The sequence below is a fragment of the Lissotriton vulgaris genome, chromosome 4_1, assembly GCF_964263255.1.
Source record: "Lissotriton vulgaris chromosome 4_1, aLisVul1.2, whole genome shotgun sequence".
Classification (NCBI taxonomy): Eukaryota; Metazoa; Chordata; class Amphibia; order Caudata; family Salamandridae; genus Lissotriton; species Lissotriton vulgaris.
The window spans coordinates 1,125,621,987-1,125,648,378 of NC_141691.1; the positions used below are offsets into that span (position 1 = coordinate 1,125,621,987).

General features: G+C 41.7%; 1 protein-coding gene across 8 annotated transcripts in view; it reads left to right on the plus strand.

The window, feature by feature from the left end:
- PTPN3 (protein tyrosine phosphatase non-receptor type 3) overlaps nt 1–26,392 on the plus strand; it is a 1,864,164-nt gene that overhangs the window by 761,788 nt on the left and 1,075,984 nt on the right. For all 8 annotated transcript variants that reach the window (XM_086965368.1, XM_086965363.1, XM_086965366.1 and 5 more), the window contains one exon: nt 25,172–25,292. In XM_086965368.1, the coding sequence (XP_086821494.1) occupies nt 25,172–25,292 (121 nt within the window). The remainder of the gene's footprint in view (nt 1–25,171; nt 25,293–26,392) is intronic.

Genomic DNA, 26,392 nt, shown 5'->3' on the forward strand with positions numbered 1-26,392 from the left:
GCGTATAGCACCACAGTACATCAGGGTATGTCACAATCCCCTTTCAAATTAATGAGAGGCAGGCAAGCTGGTACGAAACTAGTTCCTACGTGGTTGTCTAAACAACAATTTGAAGTTTCTCGTTCTCCCCATTCATACTTCAATTTTACGGGTAGGAGGAACATTTCTCAAGTCAAAGTCAAACCTGGAGGTACACACAAGGCTTTTAACAAATTCAAAGGCCCATTTCAGGTTAAATCTGTGGGTGAAAATTATGTATAACTGCAAAATGGTCAAACATAGAACCTTCAAATGGTGGCCTTGTATAAAAAAAAAAAAGAAAATGTTTTTTCAAATAATTACCTTTCACAACGGCCAATGTTGCTATCTCATGACATGGCTCATAGTAATCGTGAAAGACCTGTTCGTGATTGAAAATAACCTGCATATTTATATGGCTGAGATACCCGCCACCCCCTCTCAACACAATCCCCAAAGGAGGGAAACCGGAAACAGTTCTTGAAGTTTTTGGAAGAGGGAGGGAGTAACCCTCCCGGCCGTATTTATTAAAACAAAATTAAAACATTAAATCAACATTTTATATTATGTACAATTTCATTACCACATTGCGATGTTTGGCTAACCTTAACAGATTCTCTAATACAGAGGTTCTCCTAGCCGAACTAACATCCTACACACATTTACTCATTTACTTGAAATTATGAAATTGTACATCCTAACGTTTAAGGGCCAACGGCAAGGTCGTAACCGGTGTCAAGATCCCTAACCAGAAATACCCCCCACTTGTGAGGGGCGACAGCACTGAGGCGTACCTCAAGTGCAACTACCAATTTCCCTTTGACTTGACGGGGGCACCAATAAAACTCGACGCCACTTAAAGGTCGTTCGAGGACTCGTGTGAGGTATCTAGAAGGTAGCGTAGACCCCCCCAAAACCCCGCACAACTTACCACATCTGCCGTCGCAGACGTCACTGGCCCCGGGAAATTCCCCAGGAGGGGGCTGTAACCCCTCCTACACAGGAAGGGGCCTTGACCGCCTTTCCTTTTCTTTCGGCGACCCATCCTTAGAAGGGACCGCCTCCCCGTTGAGGGGCCAATGGCCACCTCTCCCGAGCGCTCCCATCCGTGTTGGGTGACGCCCACTCATAGGGATCTTCCAATTAGTGCTCACCGATCATGACCTTACCGCCCGACCAAAATAAATACGACAATGCTAACTAAATGACTAAACTAAAATTATAGCAGCAACTATACTTTCCTTAAAAGCCTGCTACCAATGAACACGAAAGCAGAATTTCTTTATTTGCAAAACGTAACACAAATCGACATTCTTTATTACATACTCAAATTCATCACGATAATACCACAACCTGTAAACGAAAATCAGAGTTATCCATCAACTTTATTCAAAACCACTTGCTGTCATCAGGGGCTGGTGGGTGGGTCAAAATTGGCTCTTCGTTCCGTCTCGAGCTCACGTGCAGCGAGGAGGTGCAGCTTCAGAGCACAGGAACAAGAGGATGCCTTCCGGTCTTGCGTCCCCTTTTATCTGTCTTCAGGGCGGGCGTAAACCCGCCCCTGCCTGCCCCGAGGGCGTGGCCAGCCGCGTCAGTGTCTAGGCCAGCCCACTCTAGGGCGGGAAAAAGCGCGCCCCGGCTACGCCGCTTCGGGCATACCAGCCGAGACACGCCTCCCGCCCAAGATGGCTTCCCGGGGGGATCGTGGTACTCTGCCATACGTGCGGGGGGACCGAGTGGTCGCCCCTTTCCATATGGCTGAGATACCCGCCACCCCCTCTCAACACAATCCCCAAAGGAGGGAAACCGGAAACAGTTCTTGAAGTTTTTGGAAGAGGGAGGGAGTAACCCTCCCGGCCGTATTTATTAAAACAAAATTAAAACATTAAATCAACATTTTATATTATGTACAATTTCATTACCACATTGCGATGTTTGGCTAACCTTAACAGATTCTCTAATACAGAGGTTCTCCTAGCCGAACTAACATCCTACACACATTTACTCATTTACTTGAAATTATGAAATTGTACATCCTAACGTTTAAGGGCCAACGGCAAGGTCGTAACCGGTGTCAAGATCCCTAACCAGAAATACCCCCCACTTGTGAGGGGCGACAGCACTGAGGCGTACCTCAAGTGCAACTACCAATTTCCCTTTGACTTGACGGGGGCACCAATAAAACTCGACGCCACTTAAAGGTCGTTCGAGGACTCGTGTGAGGTATCTAGAAGGTAGCGTAGACCCCCCCCAAAACCCCGCACAACTTACCACATCTGCCGTCGCAGACGTCACTGGCCCCGGGAAATTCCCCAGGAGGGGGCTGTAACCCCTCCTACACAGGAAGGGGCCTTGACCGCCTTTCCTTTTCTTTCGGCGACCCATCCTTAGAAGGGACCGCCTCCCCGTTGAGGGGCCAATGGCCACCTCTCCCGAGCGCTCCCATCCGTGTTGGGTGACGCCCACTCATAGGGATCTTCCAATTAGTGCTCACCGATCATGACCTTACCGCCACAGGCCGGATAGTTGACCGGCTATCCGGACCCCCCACAAAGCTCCTACCTAAAGGTCATGTTTTAACGTTTTTAACCATGCTAAGAAGTCTCCTATGAGTAACTCATTCCCCACCCGAGACAAATGCACACCATCCCCCAAATACATACTGTCATCATTAATACAGCCATGCGAAATAGAATGCAATGTCCTGGAACGGAACAACCTACACACTTTGTTATTAAGCTTTCTAACAGAATGATTCAAAGCAGGAATAGAAATAGCCCCTCGCCATACCTTTCGTGGGATCATATGGGACCACGCAATTATGCACCCCGGAACTCTCCTTGCCAACCAACTTACAGTGGAAAGCATTGCTTCCAGGAGAAGTCGTCTACCGGTGGTGACTAAATCATTGCCCCCTAGATGTACTATGACTATAGACGGCGGTGACCTCGTCCGCCCTAACAAACCCTCGAAAAATGCTTGAAACTGGTCAATACAGAGACCGCCTCTTCCGTAGAAGGACACCCTGTACCCGTATTCCCCAGCTACGTGAATCATGTCACCTGCTTTGAATACGTCCGCGGCACGCCTCACGTATGAGTGGCCCACGACCCACACCTCCTTTTTCACAGCCGGTGATGTCTGACCGCTGGCCCGGTGTTGGGTCGACTGCATAGTCCGCCCCGCCTCGTAGGCTTGCGTAACTGAAAATCAAACAAAAACAAGAGGCGTGAGTACATCATCACAGCTTCACAACATGTGCAACCGCACATACCTCTTATAACAATTGGAGGACCAACGCCCCACTCGTTTTACGTGTTCAACATTAAGACCCCTAGCTGTAGCTTCTGTAGCAGCCCCTATCCGAAAGGAATGGGTCCCAAACTCGCCCGGGTTCAAGCCCGCAGCGGCAATTGACATCGCAAGCACCCGCTGAAACTGAAATTTCGTCAGTGGGGTGGCGTCCGCGTGTCTCAACAAGGTCCCCCCCCATGATGCCACCCTTCGTGCCAAGTAGTCTTCTAAACACTTTACCGGACACATGGAGGACCCGGGAATCCTGCGTATGATTATGCAGTCCCCCATCCCACCCTGATCGGTCTTGGACCTGACAAAGGAGACAGTCATTGTCTCTCCTCTGATCTGAACGTGTTCCTGGCACAAACCCCCTGTCACATCCCGTTTGTTCTTTGCCACTAGTTCGCTTACCCGCATCGCCCCATGAAATGCCAGCGTAAAAGAGGCTCGGAACAACACTGTCTCAAACTGAGATGAACATGTGGAAGGGAGTGTGGCCAACAACTGGGCCAACCTATCCAAACCTATCGGGCGCCTCTCATCTACTCTGCGACCCTCAAGGCGTTGCCACCCACGCAGCGCTTTCTGTACCACGAAAGACGCTGTCGGGTCCTGGATACCATGAGCCCTGGCAACAAAGGAAATGGCAGCACGATGCCTCTGGGCCGTAGCCACTGATTTCCCAGCCCTATGTAAGGACATCAGAAAATTCACTACCCATTCCTCGTGGCCCCAAAGCCCCCCTCTATCGGTCCCCAAAAAGGCTAAATAGGACCGAAACGCCCCTTCATATGCCTTCCTCGTCCTTGGTGCTAGACTCTCACCCACGAGGTGACGAAGTTCGGGGCACCGAGAGACCAGAGAGCTTCGGGAAAGGGTGCCGCCTCTGGGTCCGCTGTGGGAAGGAAACCCGAGAAAGCCTGCATATGAAAACGAGACAGTGCATCAGCCGCCTGATTCATTACCCCCGGGACATGTTTTGCTCTGAATAGCACATTCAGTTGCATACACAGTAAAACAATTTCTTTGAGCAGTCTTAAAATCAGTTTACCTCGTGCAGCTTGGCTATTGATGCACTCGACCACGGTCATATTGTCAGACCAAAATATCACAGAGTGATCTTTGAACCCTTCGGGCCAGGTTCTCAGGGCCACCAAAATGGGGAAAAGTTCAAGGAAAGCAATATTACTTGTCAGACCATTGTCATGCCACCATGTCGGCCACCTTTGTGCCGACCATTTTGTGCCGAAGATGGCACCAAAACCTATGCTACCTGCCGAATCTGTCCATAGCCCCAGCTCTTCCGAGGACACGGCTGGTTTGTTCCAGACGACTCGACCATTAAAGTCCGCCAGGAATGCTAGCCAAATGCGCATGTCCTGGCGGACCTCAGCCGATAGTCTCGTGCGATGATGGTCCTCCTTTAAGCCGACCATAGCTTGGGCAATTGAACGGGAGAAGGGGCGGGCCATTGGTATAACCCTCAGGGCAAAATTCAACTGTCCCACCAACTGCTGTAATTGATGCAGCGTAACTTTAGATCCACTTATACACACTCGCAGGGCTGCCCTGAACTTCAACACTTTGTCAGCTGGCAAACGAAAACAACCCTCACTGGAGTCTAACTCGATCCCCAGAAACTCGAGGCAAGTCGCAGGACCCACCGTCTTACCTGGTGCCAATGGCACACCAAACTGTTTCATTAACATACAAAATTCGGCCAAGGCCCGGCCACATTCGAGATCCCCGGCTGCCCCAAGGAACAGAAAATCATCAAGGTAATGCATTACATGTTGGAAACCCGTCTTCTTTGTGAAGACCCATTGTAGAAAACTACTGAATTTCTCGAAATAGGCACAAGATATAGAGCACCCCATCGGCATACACCTATCCATGTAATAATAACCCTGAAACATGAAACCTAGGAGACGCTGGTCGTCTGGGTGTACCGGGAGCAATCGGAACGCTGACTCGATATCTGACTTCGCCATCAGCGCCCCGGGCCCCAGGCGATTCAAAATGGCTACGGCCTCATCGAAGGATGCGTACCGCACCGAACATACTTCCGGATCTATTGCATCGTTTACAGAAAAACCACGTGGAGCTGATAAATTGTGAATCAATCGGAACTCACCCGGGTCTTTCTTGGGGACCACCCCTAAAGGAGAACAAACAAAATCCTGCACCGGGGTACACTAAACGGGCCGGCGACCCGACCTCGAGTAACCTCTTTCCGGATCTTATCCTGTACCACGGTCGTATGCTGCAGGACCGACAGTTGATTTTTACACTTCTCCACACCCTGAAAGTCCCCTACCGGGATGCGGAAACCATACGAAAATCCGTTCCGCAGCACCCCAGCAGAAGTACGATCCGGGTATTCACTGAGCCAGGGAATCATCGCCAAGGTATCAATCGGGGTAGGTAAAGGCGCCCCTCGGACTATGTTAGACCTGTTTGGCGCCTCCTCTCCCCCCGTTATCACCCGTTTTGGCTCTGCACGTGGACTCAGGATGGGGCGACCCGCACCCGCTACATTCATGTTTAAATTTACACGATCCCTGGGGCCTAGTACATTTACCTCTGTTGAAATTAAAGCATAACCCCCTTTTTCCTGTATTGCCGGCAGGTCTCGAGTAATCGTCGGTACCCATACCTGAACGAAAGGGCGTTCCCCCATATTGGCGGGAGGGTTCGCCAACATTACTTCCTACCAATGGCATTTTCAACATACCTGTCTCCTTCATTTTATCCCATGTCAAAGAATCATAACAATCCCAGGTTAAGCTTTTGTTATGCTCTTTAGCCTTCCTAAAAAGATTATCGTAGCAGAACCAATGGTTACCCTGGTATGATGTTGAGTACCCCATGATTCGCGACTGATAGGTCGGCAACTCGGCAAGCAACTCGGGCCTACGTTCCCCCAAGATCGACGTAAAGATTCCCCATGCATTGCCCCAATTGCCAATATTTTCATTCACTTTAAAGGCGGCCATTTTTGCGCGCCAAACACTCGGATGCATGAGGTCTTTCTGACCCTTAACATGCTCCACCTCATAATGATCAACAAGCAACGAGAAGATGTTCACATATTCCCCCGCCCAAATCTTCTCCTTAATTGCCAAAGGCACATGTTGACCCAACCTTTCTCTACGAGAGGGTGCTGACTCATCCCTCGCAATCGGCAATGGCCGCTTACCTGCACCGGACGCTGCCTCTGCGGTCCCTTGTGGCTTGTCAACTACTGCAACCGGTGCGGACACCTTGGCTGCATCCCGTTTCTCGCGCAATTGCTTCATCAGCGTCTGCGCCTCGGCAGCCGTGGCGCCCTCACTACTTTCGCCCAACCACGCTGCAAGTTGTGCTGCCAGCTCGGGCGGCATATCTTCATTGGACACCGCGGTGACCACCACGGGAATCGGGTTCCCCTCCGCCGGTACTGGGGTTGGCGCTTCGAGCGGGGTACAGGGCACCGTGACGTCTCCCCCAGCCGGTCCCCTCCTTGGCCTCTTGGCTCTCCCTCCTGGGGCTGCTCCAGCTGGCGGACGTTCCGGCCCCCCTTCCCCGTCTCTCTCCGCCACCCGCTTCTTCAGCTCGGTCATCTCCTTCATGAGGACCCGAACCATCTGTTCAGTCGTCATTCTCTTCCCGCCTTTCTTGGGCATTTCTCCGACAGAGTATCTGTAAGACAAAAGAAAGATTACAACGCTCAAAATTGGCTCTTCGTTCCGTCTCGAGCTCACGTGCAGCGAGGAGGTGCAGCTTCAGAGCACAGGAACAAGAGGATGCCTTCCGGTCTTGCGTCCCCTTTTATCTGTCTTCAGGGCGGGCGTAAACCCGCCCCTGCCTGCCCCGAGGGCGTGGCCAGCCGCGTCAGTGTCTAGGCCAGCCCACTCTAGGGCGGGAAAAAGCGCGCCCCGGCTACGCCGCTTCGGGCATACCAGCCGAGACACGCCTCCCGCCCAAGATGGCTTCCCGGGGGGATCGTGGTACTCTGCCATACGTGCGGGGGGACCGAGTGGTCGCCCCTTTCCAAAAGATTTCGTTTAATTGTTTATAAAGGAAAGGAGTGGGTAGGTGGTCATGGATAGTCATAGTTACATTGCTTGGTGTTTCTTATCCAATGATTTAATGTTTTAAATGATTTAATGCTTTGTTTGTGATCTCATGTTTCTTCTTTGCAGCTCATTAATTTGATTGTATTTTAGCTTGTTATCTCATGTTTTTTTATGTCCATGTTGAAGGAAAGGAGATATGTTATACTTACTGTAATTCTCTTTTCTCTCGTTCTGCCTCGTGAGACCGCCTGAGCTCGTGCTGACAATTCTCTTGTGCCTCAGAGCCCAGGATTCTCTCAGGAAGCTGTTACTGGCATCTCGGACTCAGCTCAGCTGGTCGGGTTTATTTACTTTCCTCTTATCTAAATAAACCTTTATTTCTCCATGCAAAGAGTTCCTGTTTATTTACGACAAGTGTCTGTGCAGGAGAGAAGGACTAGTAAAACTTAAAAACAATGAAAGCATGTATCACGAACCCCAGCCACTCAATGCTGAACACAAAGTCAACTTTTCAACACAAATCCCGTTTTCTTGGATTTAATGGCACATCGTTTTATTTGATCAAACACTAAGCCATTGTCCGTTGAAATTGAAGGAGGTTTTTGACGTTAAAACGAGGATGCTCGGGTGACAGACCACAAAACTGCCCCTTTATATGCATTTTACTGATACTGCTGTCTCTCTGGATGTGCTGTTATTTCTTTGCTGTTCGTTATTCCTTTTACTTTCAGCCACGCTGCTAAACAACATGGCTAAAACATATCGACAAAGCCAACACCTCTCACGTAGTAATGTGCTGCATGGGTAAACACTTAGAAGGTCCCAAAGGCGAGACCTATTGGCTATGCCAATGCATGCATACATATGCATATATATATATATATATGCACATACATATGCCTGTATGCACATATATACATACATATGCATATGTGCTTATATATTTAAACATAAGCATACATACAATCACATATATACATATATGTGTATATGTATACGTATATATATGTATATATGTTTATATGTAAATCTATCATATATATATATATATATATATATCTTTATAAATACATAGGTACATCCATATATAGATATGTACATATAGATGCTTTTACATATACAATATCTATATATATATATAAACATCTGCATACCTATATAAATACAAATATAAATGCATACATATTTATATAAATCTGCATAAATAAGTATGTGTGTGTGTATATATATATATATATATATATATTTTTTTTTTTTATCCAAATGCCTGAGCATTTCGGAAAGTCACTCGACGGAGCCTCGCCCTCTGGCCTTGAAATGCAGTCTGCCTTTCGCTCTTCAATGTGAGAAGCCGACGCGTTTCGGGGACAGATTCCCCTTCTTCCTGGGCTGCCCGCAGTGAAACATCGAAGCCTTGCATTCATTCATTGGCAGCTTCTGGTTAATGTCTTACCCCACCTCTCATTGGGCGTTTCCTCATTGCAGGTTTTCAAAGGGTGCTGGGACATGTAGTACTGAATGCATGCAATTATACTTCAAAGTCTCTGTGCACATTTGGGCTTATTGTCATCCCTTAGTAGGTGCTGAGCGAATTGGCAGGCTTGATTGGCATAAGAGACTTCGTGCTAATCGCTATAGTTAGTACAAGCGACAGCCTCACCAAACTGGGTATGTATTTTCCACCAGTTCGCTATGTTGCTCTTCCCCACGGCCAAGGGTTTTGTTTTGACTTAATACTGGGTGCTCCCTTGTGTCTGGACAAAGCAATACCTCTCTGAAGAGCTCTAATTAGAGCGAAACACTGTGTCAGGGGTTGCTTTTACTCATTTCAGGTTGGCTTGAGTTGGTATTTTACCAATTCAAAGCTGTAATATTGTGCTGGAATGATAAATGCCTTTTGTCATTTTACAGCTCGGCAAGGACAGCACTGTACTAGTCCTATGCTTAAAGACTTTGCTGTATAAATGGCAAAAGACTTTGTCATTTTCTATCTCGGCGTGGCTAGCACTGTGCTAATCCTATGCTTAAAACTTTGATAGAAAAACAGACATTTGAGGTGAGCAGATTTAGCGTGTCGCTGGTGTGAAAGTGCTCTAACAGGAGCTGCTTTCCACCTAAACTTGAGAACTACCCAGAGTTCTCTCCTTTTTTACATAATTTATGTGTCACTCTATGCCTAAAAGGGTTTTGTTTTGACTTAATACTGGGTGCTCCCTTGTGTCTGGACAAAGCTATACCTCTCTGAAGAGCTCTAATTACTGCGAAACACTGTGTCAGGGGTTGCTTTTACTCATTTCAGGTTGGCTTGAGTTGGTATTTTACCAATTCAACGCTGTAATATTCTGTCTGGAGTGATAATTGCCTTTTGTCATTTTACAGCTCGGCAAGGACAGCACTGTACTAGTACTATGCTTAAAGACTTTGCTGTATAAATGGCAAAAGACTTTGTCATTTTCTATCTTGGCGTGGATAGCACTGGGCTAATCCTATGCTTAAAGACTTTGATAGAAAAACAGACATTTGAGGTGAGCAGATTTAGCATGTCGCTGGTGTTGAAAGTGCTCTAACAGGAGCTGCTTACCACCTAAACTTGAGAACTATCCAGAGTTCTCTCCTTCTTTTGTGCATAATTTATGCGTCACTCTATGCCTGAAAGGGTTTTGTTTTGATATATATATATATATACACACATACATGTATAAACATCTTTATATCTATATAAATGCACATATATATATGTACTGTATGAAACAAGCACTTTATATGCCTAAAGCACGTTCTTTATAATTGCCTATTTGCACAGATACACTGATTAATGTGTATATATTTTAAAATAGGTTCTTTTAACTATGTAACACAGCTAATATATAATATGAATTTCAGTATATACTAATAATGGGCTCAATATGAATATCTTTCTTGACAGATTGGCAAGGGAAGTATGATTGAATATTTCATGAAACAGTAACAGGGCACTTGCCCAGTATCTCCATGCTGGTGAAAAATTTGGATTCACACTACTCATATGGCAAAACAACATCCGAGTAATATAATCAGAATATTCCTTAAAAATATGGATTTCAAGACTGATTTTTTATCTGGAAAATGTATTTATTGTAGAAATAAAATAAGCATTGTGTAATGTGAGGAAAAGAATGGGTGGGCAGGTTGGCATGAATTAATGCCTGAAACAATTTTTGAAAATGAATAAGAACATAAAATGTAAATAACGATCTTTGTTTTATTTTAATGCTTTTATTGGAAAATATAAAGTAAAAATAGGAAATTTGTAACACAATGCAACTTGTAAATATGTCCAGAATTTCTATGATTTTAAATAGAAAATGTATTAGTAATTTTAATCGGATGTTGTGAAAATTGCGGAAAAAAGTGAGAAAAACAAATGAGTCTGTTGTCCATGTCCATGAAGATAATGACCATGTGACCTTTTGCTCTGATACAAAAATGTTGTATTTTAAAACGCTGCCCCATGTGAACAAGGCAGGTATGCCGAAACGCGTCATGCTTTTATAATAAAACAACCCTGAAAGGCTGATGATCTAATCTGCTCCTGTGTCGGTGTCCGGTTCTTGGAAGAGAAATCGGGTGTGGTTGGAGTTTGTTGCCGCGGTGCTGGAATAGCGGTGAAACCGACGCGTCCTTGTTATGGTGCATCCTCGATATTTCCAGCAAAGTTTGGTTTCTGTGTTCAACAAAACACTACGAGGAAGCCCCCCCGCGCCGTGTGAAGATCGGGACTTTGCATCGAGTCAAGGAGGCTGTAAGCGGTAAGCTGCGCAAGCAGGGAGCCGCGGCTGTCTCGGAGACTGAAGGTGAGGTCCCGTAAATGGAAAGGCAGCGGGGAGAGGTGTGTGGGGAGACGGACAAACCCAGCGGAGCAGAATATAAAGCATATAAGAGGGTTGTTGGCAAAATATTATGTGGTAGCATCCTAACCTGCATAAGAAATAATATTGAAATGGATACCTTGGTAAAGAGCAGAGAGGCGACGGCGAACGCTGTATTTGCAGAGGAATGCAGCAAAAGAGCAGATCCAAAACCTGGAGTGGACCAGAGTGTGAACGAATCGGGAAATAAAAAGCTAGCAATAAAAAGAAATTGGAGAAACTACACCGAAACGAAATTTCCAAATGGTGGGAAATTTAGTCGTTGGGTAAATACTTAGAAGTTGGAAGAATTCCAAGGGGGCTAAGAGTCTTAACGGCCCCTACCTACGAAAATCCAGACCCCGAGATGCTCAGGGAATGGGCAGAAAATAATGCCAATGCATCAGAGAACATGCTTAAAATCTTGATAAAATACACCACAAAAGATCCAGAAAAGATTCTCAAAGAAATAGATGCTTTGGAGCATGAACACATTCTGGGCGATGCTGAAATGGATAAGTTTAGTGGTGACCTTAAAGGGCGACTGGTGAAACATGAGCGCACAATCACTGAAAGGAAAACAATTACGTTTCAAAGAGATCGGCAAGATTACTTGTGTGGACAGATTTACACCTTTGCACGTAGATTCGATCGAATAAGGAAACAAAGGATGCAGCCGGCCCTCGAGCAAGGAAAATAGGGGCCCTGGCAAAGGATGGAGAAATATCAGAGACAAGTTCAGTGGCAGCTCTGATGTAGAAACAGAACCGGAAGATGGACCAAACCAATTTAGAGATGTTTTAAATCCACTGTCTATCTTTGAGGAATTTGCTTTTTTATTACAGGACCGGACTCAGAGCCTAAGAATGAACTTTCCAGGTCACAAAAAAGAAAACGCAGGAAGCGAAAAAACAGACGGGCGGGTATGGAACTAAGAACCGGCAGACACAAGAAGGAATTCTACCAAAGGCGGGGGTGGAAGAAATAAGTACCGCCTCCAGTGTGATAAATTTGACTGACATGGTCTTGAGTGAGGAGGAAACTAGAATTCTATCGTTAGGACTTACATTTTGCAAATGCACAAATTTTAACTATGCTCAAACTCGAATAGATTTTTTAAAATTCATTTGAAAGTTAAAATTGAGAAAATTCTTTAGCAATAAAGGTGAAGAATATAAAGAAAAAGGAGCAACACCATGCCAGGATCCTGTCAATCTCGAAGTAGGTGATATGGAATTGTTATTTGATTGTCAACAATTATACAGAGAAGGGGAAGGTGGAGATGGGTTGGGAAATTTGAGCCAGGCAGATAATCTATTTTTTAAAGATGTATTTGAAAGGCCTGCTTCAGATTTTAAACAGAAATCAACATTTACCCCCAACACCCCAAAAGATGCAATAGATATGTTTTCTGATGCTGTGATAAGGGATTTGAAAATCCTATCGGAAAAATCATCTAAAGAGTTCTTGACAAGGGAATCCAATTTTGAGAAAAAGTACAATGATATCATTCAAAAAATACAGGCAACGCAAGATGTAGTTGTAAGGCAGGCAGACAAAGGGGGAAACTTGGTTCTGTGACCTTTAGACGCCTACAAAAAAGAGGCAATGTCGCAACTAGGAGATAAGGAATGCTACTTGAAAGTACCCCAAAGCAATATGGAGGAAATAAGACATAAATATGTGAAAGATCTATCCAGATGGAGTGGTTTGGGGTTACTTAGTCAATCTGAGTTTGCCTTCCTCAAAGTAGAGAAACCAGTATTACCCATTTTGTACTTAATACCTAAAATTCATAAAAACAGCGAGATACCCCCAGGACGGCCAATTATTTCCGCCATAGGGAGTTTATTTGAGTTAACATCTAGATATTTGGATTCATTTTTGCAGCCATTTGTTAAAGAATTATCAGCCTATATACAGGATTCGAGAGATATTTTGAATAAAATTGCTAATATAAAATGGGAGGAGTCCTATTTGTTGATCACCTTAGACGTTGTCAGTCTATATACGAGTATTGACCATACAGACGGAATGAGAGCAATGAGACATTTCCTAAATAGAAGGCCCATCAGTTTTTACCAACATACTAACATGCTGATGGAGATGTGCAGGTTATGCCTGACTAATAATCTTTTTATCTTTGGAGGAGAGACATAGAAACAGTTGAATGGGACGGCGATGGGCACCTGCTTTGCCCCCAGCTATGCTAATTTGCATATGGGCTGGTGGGAGGAGCAGGTGCTCAAAGTCGGACACGGCAGTGATTGGACAAACCATGTGATAACATGGATTAGGTTCATAGATGACCTATTTATCATATTGAAAGGGTCTAGAGAGTCAGCACAAGAGTTCATAAACAATCTAAATGAGAGCACTTTGAATTTGAAATTCACAGAAAACATAAGTGCTGTCCAAGTAACATATCTCGATCTGGAAGTCTATATATCAGATGGGGAGCTCCATACACGAGCCTACAGAAAACCGACCGCTGGAAATACAGTGCTTCATGCGGCGAGTTTTCATCCTCCTAGATTAAAGAGGAGTATCCCCTATGCAGAGAATCTGAGAATGAAAAGGAACTGCAGTGAGGCAGCTACTTTAAATAAAGATATGGATGATATGACACATAGATTTCTGCAAAGGGGCTATAAAAATGAAATTCTCAATCAAGCAAAGGAGAAACCAGGGGATGACAAGGTGGCGTCAAAATTGAAAGACTCCAAATGCCAAATAAGAATGATCACAGGCTACAATGCTTATCATAAGAAAGTAAGCGATCGTCTGTGTAGACACTGGTATCTCGTAAAACAAGACTCAGTCCTACAAGAACAAGTACCAAAACACCCTATGATAACATATAACAAGGCAAAATCTATGAGGGACGATCTATTTAAAACAGACCCGGAAATAAAAAAGAAAAGTGGATGGATTAAAGTGAGCCCGGGATTCTATAAGTGTTACAAGTGTAAAGCTTGTCAGCATGGGAGGAATGAGAAATCAATAATTTCCCCATTATTGAATAGCCCGTGGAACATAAGACTGCCATTGAACTGCAAAAGCGATTTTGTAGTTTGTTTTAAAATGTTCATGCCCTAAAATGTACATAGGGAGTACAATCCATATGGTACATGTTCGTATTCTCCAGCATTTGCGAGCAGTAAAAAACAATGACAAAAACTATGTAGTGGCCAGACATATCAATGAGATACACAAAGGCAATTGCAATGAGTTGGAGTATTTTGCAATAGATCAGGTCCCAAAAAACAAGAGAGGAGGTGACCGTGAAAAAAAGTTGAGAAAGTTAGAGTCCAAATATATACTCCTGTTCAACACAAAGAGCCCTCATGGTTTGAATATAGAAGAGGATCTGCATGTACATTTACTGTAGAAACAATACCATTTCAATACAAAATTTTAATTGTTTTTAATAATTATACCAGAGAGAGTCCAGCTAAAGATATATTGGGACCCATTTAAAATATACATGTATATGTTAAGAAAATAAGTAAAGAAATGTGAAATGTATAATATGCAAAGCACTAGCACTTTATGAAAATAATAGTACTGCATGAAACAAGCACTTTATATGCCTAAAGCACTTTCTTTAAAATTGCCTATTTGCACAGATAAACTGATTAAGTTTTAAGTGTGTATATATTTTAAAATAGGTTCTTTTAACTATGTAACACAGCTAATATACAATATGAATTTCTGTATATACTAATAATGGGCTCAATATGAATATCTTTCTTGACAGATTGGCAAGTGAAGTATGATTGAATATTTCATGAAACAGTAACAGGGCACTTGCCCAGTATCTCCATGCAGGTGAAAAATTTGGATTCACACTACTCATATGGCAAAACAACATCCGAGTAATATAATCAGAATATTCCTTAAAAATATGGATTTTAAGACTGATTTTTTATCTGGAAAATGTATTTATTGTTGAAATGAAATAAGCATTGTGTAATGTGAAGAAAAGAATGGATGGGCAGGTTGGCATGAATTAATGCCTAAAACAACTTTTGAAAATGAATAAGAACATAACATTTAAATAATGATCTTTGTTTTATTTTAATGCTTTTATTGGAAAGCATAAAGTAAAAATAGGGAATGTGTAACACAATGCAACTTGTAAATATGTCCAGAATTTCTATGATTTTAAATAGAAAATGTTTTAGTAATTTTAATCGGATGTTGTGAAAATTGCAGAAAAAAGTGAGAAAAACAAATGAGTCTGTTGTCCATGTCCATGAAGGTAATGACTATGTGACCTTTTGCTCTGGTACAAAAATGTTGTATTTTAAAAGGCTGCCCCATGTGAACAAGGCAGGTATGCCGAAACGCGTCATGCTTTTATAATAAAACAACCCTGAAAGGCTGATGATCCAATCTGCTCCTGTGTCGGTGTCCGGTTCCTGGAAGAGAAATCGGGTGTGGTTGGAGAATATATATATATATATATATATATATATATATATATATATATATATATATATATATATATATATATATATATATATATATATATTTATATATATACATATATATATACATATATATATTCATATAAATAAGTATATATATATATTCACTTAAAAAACCATAGGTTTCAGGCCTTATATAGTTTGGAATTAGCATTTAAAAAACCATTGAAATTGCTCCTATATAGTTAGTTGTACTAACTATATTTCGCGCACCCGCAATCCACTGCTGATGATGTCACATATTACATCATTCATGACATGGTCAGTGACATCACTGATGACATCACTGATGACATCTCAAATGACATCACTGATGACATCTCATTTGACATCACTGATGACATCACTGATGACATCATCCAGTGACTGTGTGTTTCTGTAAAGGTTAAATATGTTTTACGTATTGAAGAATGAGTGGATGTATAAGTGTCTGGATGAAGGATTTAGTAGGTGCGTGACTGACTGTATGAGTGAGTGATTAAATGTGTCTTACTAAATGCATGGGTTAGTGACTAAACTGTCTGAATGTGTGCATCAGTATGTCTGTTGTTGTGTAAGCTGCTGCATGTGTTGATCAGTAGCTATATGAGTGGCTATATTGGTTATTGATTGGTTGCCCAAATATTTGAATGGGAGACTGAGTGTGTGTGTGTGGGTGGCTGGGAGGTGTGTGACTCTGTGCATTGATGTGTGAGCAGTTGATTACCTAGGTGTATGAGTTCAAGAGTGCAAGTGGAAACAGCTATATGGGCGGTTGAATGTGTGCATGGGTGTGTTGGTGAGTGAATGGATATCTCAGTACTACATGTCCAAGTAAGTACATATGTAAAACACAGTGCATGTGAGAGTTGGCATATATAAATGACTATGCATGAGAGCCAGTGAATGTGCGAGTAGCTGCATGGATCATTGTGTACTTGTATCAGTGATTGTATAAGAGTAAGTATGTGTTAGTATATGTTTGAATAAGAAAGGTGTTGTGTGTATAACTGTATAGTTGAGGAAATGGAAGTGTGATTGATTATTTACATGACTGACTAGGTGTGTGAGTAACTCCATAGATGAGTGGCAGTGTATGAGTGTCTGTATAGGTGTATGAGTGCATATGATAGTGTTGAATTGATGAGTGACTGTATGTATGAGTGATTCTATGGGTGAATGAGTGAATGTGTGTGTAGACCTAGGAATCAGTGAGTGCGTATGTAGTAACTGGTATTGGTGTGTCAATGGTTTCAAGAATGGTAGTCTGTATTTAACACTGAGTGTATCAAAGGTTATATTAGAGTGTGAGGAGGTGCATCGGATTATCACATGAATGATATCATCAGTGATGTCATCAGTGATGTCACTGACCATGTCATGAATGATGTAATATGTGACATCATCAGCAGTGGATTGCAGGTGCGCGAAATTCAGTTAGTACAACTAAATATATAGGAGCAATTTCAATGGTTTTTTAAATGCTAATTCCTAACTATATAAGGCATGAAACCTATGGTTTTTTAAGTGAATTTGCAAGGTTTTTAAAATGCTAATTCCTAACTATATATGGCCTGAAACCTATGGTTTTTTAAGTGAATTTGCAGGGTTTTTTAAATGCTAATTCCTAACTATATAAGTCCTGAAACCTATGGTTTTTTAAGTGAATTTGCAAGGTTTTCTAAATGCTAATTCCTAACTATATAAGGCTTGAAACCTATGGTTTTGTCAGTGAATTTGCAAGGTTTTTTAAATGCTAATTCCTAACTATATCAGGCGTGAAACCTATATTTTTTTTCAATAAATGTCAACGGTTTTGTAAATGCTAATTCTATTAGCGGATAACGTTTATATATGTTATTATCCTTCTGGGACCACCTGAGCAGCCCTCTTGTTTCTTGGTGGGCTCCTGGGACCCCCTGAGAAGGGCTAGGGGGTCAGGGGGTCTCAACCCTGCCCCCTTTTCACGTTTTCCACTCTTGTTTTGTGCTCTCTTGTGCCTCACTTCTCCTGAAAAACTAGATGGTGGCCAACACTTCCTGGTTTGGACAGTTTGGAATGTTGACAGTCGACTGCCAGCCAATCAGAAACTCGCTCGCGCACGTAAGGGTACGCGTACCGTACGCGTACGGTGAGCGCATATAGATATATAATTTGATCAAATTCAATTTTATCAACAACTACTGGAGGGATTTTCACCAAATATAGAAAAGGCACTACTGCATACCTGTCCCTACCATTTTGCCAAGTTTGGTGTAATTCCGTTCAGCCGTTTGGGCTGTAGCCGTGTCTAAAGGACCCTATGGAAATTAACATGGGGAAAACATGTTTTGGGACCACCCTTTCGGCCTCCGCTTGACGAATCCCCCCAAAACTTTCAGGGAAGGAGCGGAGCTGGCCCAAATTCTGGAAAATTACACACAGATTCCTCAATCGGCGCCAAAGTTATACCCAATAGAATGTTGAGCCCATATAGATATATAATTTGCTCAAATTCATTTTCTCAACAACTACTGGAGGGATTTTCACCAAATATAAAAAAGGCACTACTGCATACCTGTCCCTACCATTTTGCCAAGTTTGGTGTAATTCTGTTCAGCCGTTCGGGCCTTAGCGTGTCTAAAGGTCCCATAGAAAATGCCATTTCAAAAATGTCAAATTCAATTTTCTCAAGAACTACTAGAGGGATTTACACCAAATATACAAAAGGCACTGCTGCTTACCAGTCCCTACCATTTTGCCAAATCTGGTATAATTCCGTTCAGCCGTTCAAGCTGTAGCCTTGTCAGAATGTCCCTATGGAAATTAACATGGGGAAAACACGTTTTGGGACCCCTCCTTTTTCTCGGCCCCCGCTTGACGAATCCCCCCGAAACTTTCAGGGAAGGAGCGGAACGCAGAGAGGCAAATTTAAGGAAAATTACAGGCAGATCCCTCAATTGGCGCCAAGGTTATTCCCAATAGAATGTTCGGAATTTCCTATGGTAACTAGGTCCTAACTATATATACCTACTGGCGACCAAACCAGACCCGGCGATGTTGCAAGAATGGGGGGAAAGCAACCTGGCCGCGTCTATGAACCTTGTTTGCATATTGATTAAATACGCTGTTAGTGATCGAGCAAAATTATTGGATCAAATCAAGGCTGTAGAAACGGAAATAAATGCTTGCCCGGATCCTTCAGAAATTAAGAAATTAACGGATAATATGAATGAGCAATTACACAAACACGAGGAAAAAATCAAAATCCGTAAGGCGTCTAAATTTACTTGTGATGCTGACGATTACCGATATGGCAGGATTGTTACATTTTCCCGAAAATATAATACAGCCAAAAGAGAGGCATATGCAAAAAAGAAAAATGTCACTGGGCAAATATCAACAAAACAACCGCAATTGCCAGTACTAGCATGACAGCATCTGGTATTACTAACATCGATGGGGCCGAACAAACCACCGACTCATCTGTAACAAGCGCATCTAGTGTGGAATCATTGTCATCTGGTTCCACCAGCTCAGATTTAAACTTAATGGGACTGGAAACACTGAATCTCCAGCAGGAAATGGACTTTGTAGTAGAGGAGAGGCTCCAAACTTTGAGCTCTTGGCAACCCAACTCACAAGCACGCAAAGGAGGAACAAACGTCGCAAAGCACAACGGCGCAGAGGGAAACATCGCCGGTGCTCAGCAACAACTAAAGAAAAAGAAAAAAACATGGGGAAAACGCCGTTAATTGATAACACTATTGTTAATCTCTCTAACGTTACCCTCAACAAAGCAGAGGAACTATTACTTTCTTTAGGATTGAACTATTCTCCAATACAAAGTTTCAACTATACCATGACTAGAGTTGACCTCTTTTGCTTTATAAGAAAATTGAAATTAAAAAAATATTTCGCTTTGCAATCTGCTAAAGACCTCAATAATCTAATGGGCCACTGGCATTACGTGCGTCAGACACTCATACTTTTCTAGATGCCAATGATTTACTTTGTTCATCAGACACTTTGGAAACAAATCTTGAGGACGCTACACAGATTCGCTTAAGACAAATATCCATTCCTCAAAGAGGAGCAGGTTTAAGTCCTTTTCGAAGCAAATCCAAATTCGTACCTTTGATGCCAAAAGATGCGATCGACATCTTTCACGACTGCGTCACCAATGATGTTAAAAGACTGTATACCCAAATAAATAATAAACACCGGAAGAAAGAGATACACATAAAACTTGCTTATGACAAGCTGATGAAAAAAGTAGGTAACAACCCTGATATTGTGATCAAAAAATCGGATAAGGGGGGCAATCTGGTCAAAACAAAACTACATCATTGAAGCCAAACGCAAACTTGAAGACCCCTCACGCTATGTTAAAGCCTCACAGAAAGAGTACGAGAAAGCTACATCTAAACTACATAAGTCATTAGGCCAATGGAAAAGAGAAGGCCTAATATTATCTGAAGAGCACAAATTTATGTATGTTAATTTTCCCATCTTGCCTTCCCTTTACCTTATTCCTAAGGTACATAAGGCCGTGCAACCAACACCTGGCAGGCCTATTGTATCGGCCATAGGCAGTGTGGGTGAGAAAGTAGGAGAGTATATCGACTTTTTCCTTCAGGACTTTGTAAAACAACTCCCCAGCTTCACCCGTGACACCAGTGACTTTATAACAAAGATTTCCACCATTAAGTGGGAGAGTGATATGTGGCTTATCTCGTTAGATGTTGAGTCGCTGTACACCAGCATAGATCACACACAGGGACTTTCTGCTGTACAACACTACCTATCCAATAGACCAATCATGTACTATGAACATAATAAGGTCATTTTAGGCCTTATGGAATGGTGCCTCAACAAAAAATTTTCTCTTTTGGTAAAGAGATTTACAGACAACTTAGAGGAGTGGCGATGGGGGCCTGCTTCTCTCCCAGCTATGCGTGCTTGCACGTTGGCTGGTGGGAGGAGCAGGTCCTCAATGTGCGCCACAAGGCGTGGATGGAGGGCCACGTCAGTTGCTTTCTGAGGTACATTGATGATATTTTCATTGCTTGGAGAGGTAGTAAAGAGGAAGCCCTATCTTTCATTCAGGACATCAATGACAATTCCCTTAACCTTAATTTCACAGCACATATTGACAAGAATCGAATTCAATTTCTTGATGTTGAGGTGTATATCACTAACTGTACACTGAACACCACTTTACATAGGAAACAGACTGCAGGCAATGCTACATTGCATGCAACTAGTATGCATCCAAAACATACTATTTCTGGAATCCCATATGGTGAAATTCTTAGGTTAAAAAGGATCTGCAGTTCCCCTTCTGACTTTAACACCTGTCTAGGGGAACTTACAACAAGATTAAAAGCAAGGGGTTATTCTGAGCGCATTTTAAATGCAGCAATAACCAAATCCCTTTCCAGATCCAGAGAAAGTCTCTTTTCTACACCCATTTCTGAGACTGAACTCCCTAACAATATAGAACCCCAGTTGGATTGTCTGCGTCTTATCACCACCTACAGTAAGGAGGATAGAAAAATTAGGTCCATTATAAACAAAAATTGGCCTATTATATTGAGTGATCATATACTCAATATTAGATTACCAGCTTCCCCTACTGTGACTTTTAGATGCGCTAAAACTATGGGCAACTATTTGGATAAGGCAGCCCCAGAACTAAAAACAAAAACACCTTGGCTACGCCCTACCAGAGGATTCTATAAGTGCTCTAGTTGCCGAGCTTGTAAATTCGGAGTTACCACCCCGCATTACTCTACCCCTTTAAGTACAGTTGCCAAAGCAATTAATGGCAACTATTCTTGTAAGACAGATCATGCTGTTTATGATCTGGCGTGCACCTGTGGGCTTAGGTATGTTGGCAGTACTAAGCTCCAGGTGCACGTCCGGATATTACAGCATTTGCGGGCTATTCTACATAGTGACCCGACTTACCCGGTCGCACGGCATTTCAAACGGGTGCATAATAAAGATCTGAATTGCCTCAGTTACTTTGTCATTGGGGCAGTACCATTCCTAAAAAGAGGAGGTGACCGTGAATTACAGCTTAGAAAACTGGAATCTAGATTCATTCTTGAACTCGATAGTCGTTGGCCCAATGGGCTCAACAATATTGAAGAAATGCATCATTTTTTATAAACTATTTTGGTGCAGCTACCTATCTGAGTCATCTAAGTATATCCAGTTTTCTTACATGCGTGGTTAGTGCACTCCTAGTTAGGTTCCCTATTAGGAGTTACATTGCATTCCAGCATTCACATTAAGGTTATGATATATACCCAACAGTACTGTTTCTGTAAATAATGATGTTCTAGTAGTTGCATATTTGTGTTTCTGTAAGCTATGCACTTTACATGTATGTCTTCGGATATGCGCCTCCTTAGCTATGTTTGAACTGTATTATTCTAAAATGTAATGAAATAACTTTTATCTAGTTTTCTTTGATAGTTTTGTATTGTACAGTAAATTTCAATATATAGATAGGTGTATATAGCTGTAGATATAATTATGTGTGTATATATATGTATATAAATATGTGTATATATGTGTGTATATATAGGAGATATGAAAATAGCTAGTAATTGTTTTTGTTTTTGGTATAGGTTTTGCAGTATATTTTGTTTTTTTGCAATATAAGAATGTGTATGCGTGTATATATATGAAATATGGTACTATTTATACATATTTTCATTTTTAACTTTTTTGATACAGTTTTTTACCATTTGCAACTTTTTAGAGAGCTTTTGATAGAATAATACAGTCTACCTATAATCCAATACAATATGAGGGTAGACTAACTTATTTAGTATCTCTGTTCTGATGGTAAAACGGCTTATCCCTGCATCTTTGCACTTTTTTGGAACTCTTTCACTTACGCACTTTTTTTATACACTTATTGCACTTTAACTTTCGCTGCTATGAGATATATATATTTGCACATACTAGGATCATATTGGCCGGTTGAAATTTAATCTTGCAATATTAGGAAATGTTTACATTGAGTGACATTAGATTTGTTATTTATCAATCCTATTAATTTTTAAGCTGTGTTACTACCTGAATTTAACCAGTAATTGCATTTTTCATGTTGCATTAACAGCAAATAAGATATGTTACCAGCGATAGTATTTCTTCACTATTCATTGTTAAACACGTGATTTTGGTGAACACCACTAGGGGGTGGTGTTAGCATCACTGCAAGTATAAAAAAGCATTATTATTTTAAACATGTTGCAGCGTGAACAAGGGCTTTTTGCTCGAAATGCGTCGCTGGTTTTGTTGAAGGATAATAAAACACCTGTTGCTGACTCTGATGGTCCGGTCCTCATTTCTGCTGGCGTGGAGGCGGTGTCTGCGAGCGCAGAGCGAAGCTGAGGAGGAATCTTTTTTTATATATATATATATATATATATATATATATATATATATATATATATATATAGATATATATATAGATATATAGATATAGATAGATTGATAGATAGTATATATATATATATATATATATATATATATATATATATATATATATATATATATATATTCAAAACAACAGTCTAACAGTCTCCTCTTCGGTTGGAAGCAGACAAGGGGACACGAGTGGCTTTAGGAACCATGCTGGCATGATGCTTTTAGGCGAAGCCTTCTTCAAATGTCTTCGGGTGCTGTGGGCTTGCGAGTTTTAGTTGCCCGTCCCCCTAAAGTAGCGTGTGGCACACCTGTACCTTGTTTGTAGAGAACATGCAGGTAGTTAGTCAAGATATGGACTGCATCTCCCATCATGCAGTTTGTTCGTGATTACTTGAATGTCTCTCTTAGCCCGTGTTTCTCGGTTTGCCTGAAGTCAGCGGCTGACATTAAGCAAGGTAAGGTTCAAAATCCACGGCACTGTGCTGAGGTATATATATGCGTATGTCTGTTCATATATACATATATATACATCTGCATATCTATATAAAAAACAGATATAAATGCATGCATACATATACATATATAGATGCATACATATGCATGTTATGTACATGCAAGTTCGCATAACACTAATAAAAGCAAAGCAGAAAAGCCACCCAATTACAAAAGAACTGCCGTAACTTAAAGGAGGGCGAGACCTGTTGCATTTTCAATGCTTGTTTGAAATGCCTCCTTGTAGGGGCGGTAGGTTCATCTAAGTCAATGTCAGACATGGCGTGGATGGTAGACTTTAAGTTGATAAAGTAAAGGTTGATAGTGCTGAGGCTTTAAAGGTACAGTAAGTCAACTGAAAGTAAATTGCAAGAGCTTAACTGTTTATGGGCATAGGAGGAGTATGAGCCAAATTGAATCTTATAAATAGTAGTAAGGAGCCTTTAAAATCGGCAGGATGAAAGTTCCCCCTTTTAAAAAAAAAAAAAACATGATCATTAAATCTATTAAAACTTGCGCTTGTCTGGCGATGTTGGCAGCAGCTGATCTTAATTATTAATCGTGCTGCCTCTTGCTTTGGTAATGCCGTCCTAGAGCGCGATCGTCTATGCAATCGGCTGGGGGCCATGAAAGAATGCGGAGAAGAAAGGTTCTTGGCAACGGGAGGACGTAGCGCCCTCGTTGCCAAGGAGTCTTCCTCTAATTCCTAACACGATGCAGAGCCGCGCTGAAGTCCACGGCCTGCATCGGGAGGAGGAATCTTACCAGGGGTGAATTTATGGCCAAAAGGTGCCGATCGAACAAAGTGGCATTGCGTAAATTAAATTATAAACGCATAACTAAAAAACACATGAATATGGAAAATAGGAAAGACAAGCAATATTTACGAAGGAACCTGATAAGAGAAATAATAAACAAAGGGAAGGGCGCAGTTGGAAGTGGCGCCGGTTATTGGTGTTTAGGAGGGGTTGGTGGGAGTGCCCAAGTAGGGGTTGAAAAGCGGAAAGGGGGGTATCTCCGTAAATTGTAGATCGGTATAAAGATATGGGGGGGGGGGGGGAGTTAAACCATAACGTAATGTACCTTAAAAAAGAAGGAAGACAGTAATTAGCATAGAAATAAAGTCAACTTATCTGCTGGGAGCCACATTTAAAAGAGTCAGATTGTTGTTGGCTCATGCCTATTATTTGTTTCTAATGTTCTGTTCTGGAATCTTATACTTTGTGATGCATGCGGCTGCTTGGACGGCATTAAAAGAAATATGCATAATGTTAGCCTCCGTTCTTGTTATGAAATTTTATACTGAAGTGCCATATATGCCTCCAAAGTAGGTAATTATTCTTATTATCATCAAATGTATGAAGACCTAAATTAAGACTCTTCTGGAATGTTATTACTGTATTGTGAATCATCATTCACTGTACCTTTTTCCCAATTGAGAGATAAATATGCCTAAAGTTATGTGATATATATTTTGGTGCAACTTAATAAACAGATCTATATTTGTTCATTTTAATAGCTCAACTTGGAGACTATATTTCTTCCATACACCATTCAGGATATTTGTCAAATATTAATTTTATACCAGATCAAAATAATGATTTTATAACCAAAGTGGAATCTCTGCATGAACAGCACAGGTAAGCATATGATACTGAGGAAATCCCTTTTCATTCTGTTGCTCAAGAAATGTTTTGTTATTTTTCAGCATTGCTAACTGAATGAGCAGAGGTGATTCTGAAGTGCTTGCTGGCATTATGGGATGTGTGGCTCAGCGTGACTTTGGGCTATTCATTATGCTCTTTGTTTTTAGACCACTCAAACACAGTGTTTTTTAATTATTGCCAGTGCCACGCAATAGCATGACTAAATTTAACAAATGAATTTTACCTTGTTCAAAGAGACCAAATGTTAGCACAATATCTGTACAGAGTACAACGTTACGTTTGACACTTTGCACAAGTTAACTTTAGGAGGTTGTAGTTGTGGGAAGATGACCGATTGATCATCTGCAGAAGGGCTTTTGGCTGTAATGAAACCACAAAGTGAATATATCTTCCTCTGCCATCAAAATGCTGTTTCACTTTTCATGACTGTTGACATTGCAGGCTCTTATCAAACTTGCAGTCAATTTAATTACACTGATAGTTACCTTCTTCTTAAGGTAATTTGACTGAGATCCTAAAGTGCTTCTTACTGTGACACATATATAGTAAATATGAATGTATTGTATTGATCTGCGGTTCTGTTTCCTAATGAACTGAGGTGTTTCCAGAGACCATATACTATGAACACAAAGTAAGTCTGAAACTAAAGAAATGTTTTTGGAATGTAACTGGAATGCACAGAAAAAATGAGGTGCAATATGACTTGCAGGTTTCTTTCTGCAGAGGGGGTATGTTTGTTCGTTTTCTGCTATTCCAAGAGGGAGAAACAAAAGTGTTTATACAAAAAAAATTCTGTTGCATCGATGCAAAGGAATATGTTTTGGTGGATAACGTTTTTAATGTGTAAAGATACTAAAGAAACAGATGTTTTATAGCATTGAAAACTCTTTTGGAATAATATGCGCTACAAGGCCAAAATGGCTAGGTAAAAATGCAACAGAATGTGTTGTTAAATTTATCGGTAATCCCATAAAAAGCTGTCCAATTTAACATTCTTTGCCGCATATATTAGTCTACTCTTTTTCCCTATTTTGACTTTCATTGTCACATAATTTCATTGGTCCCTTACATAG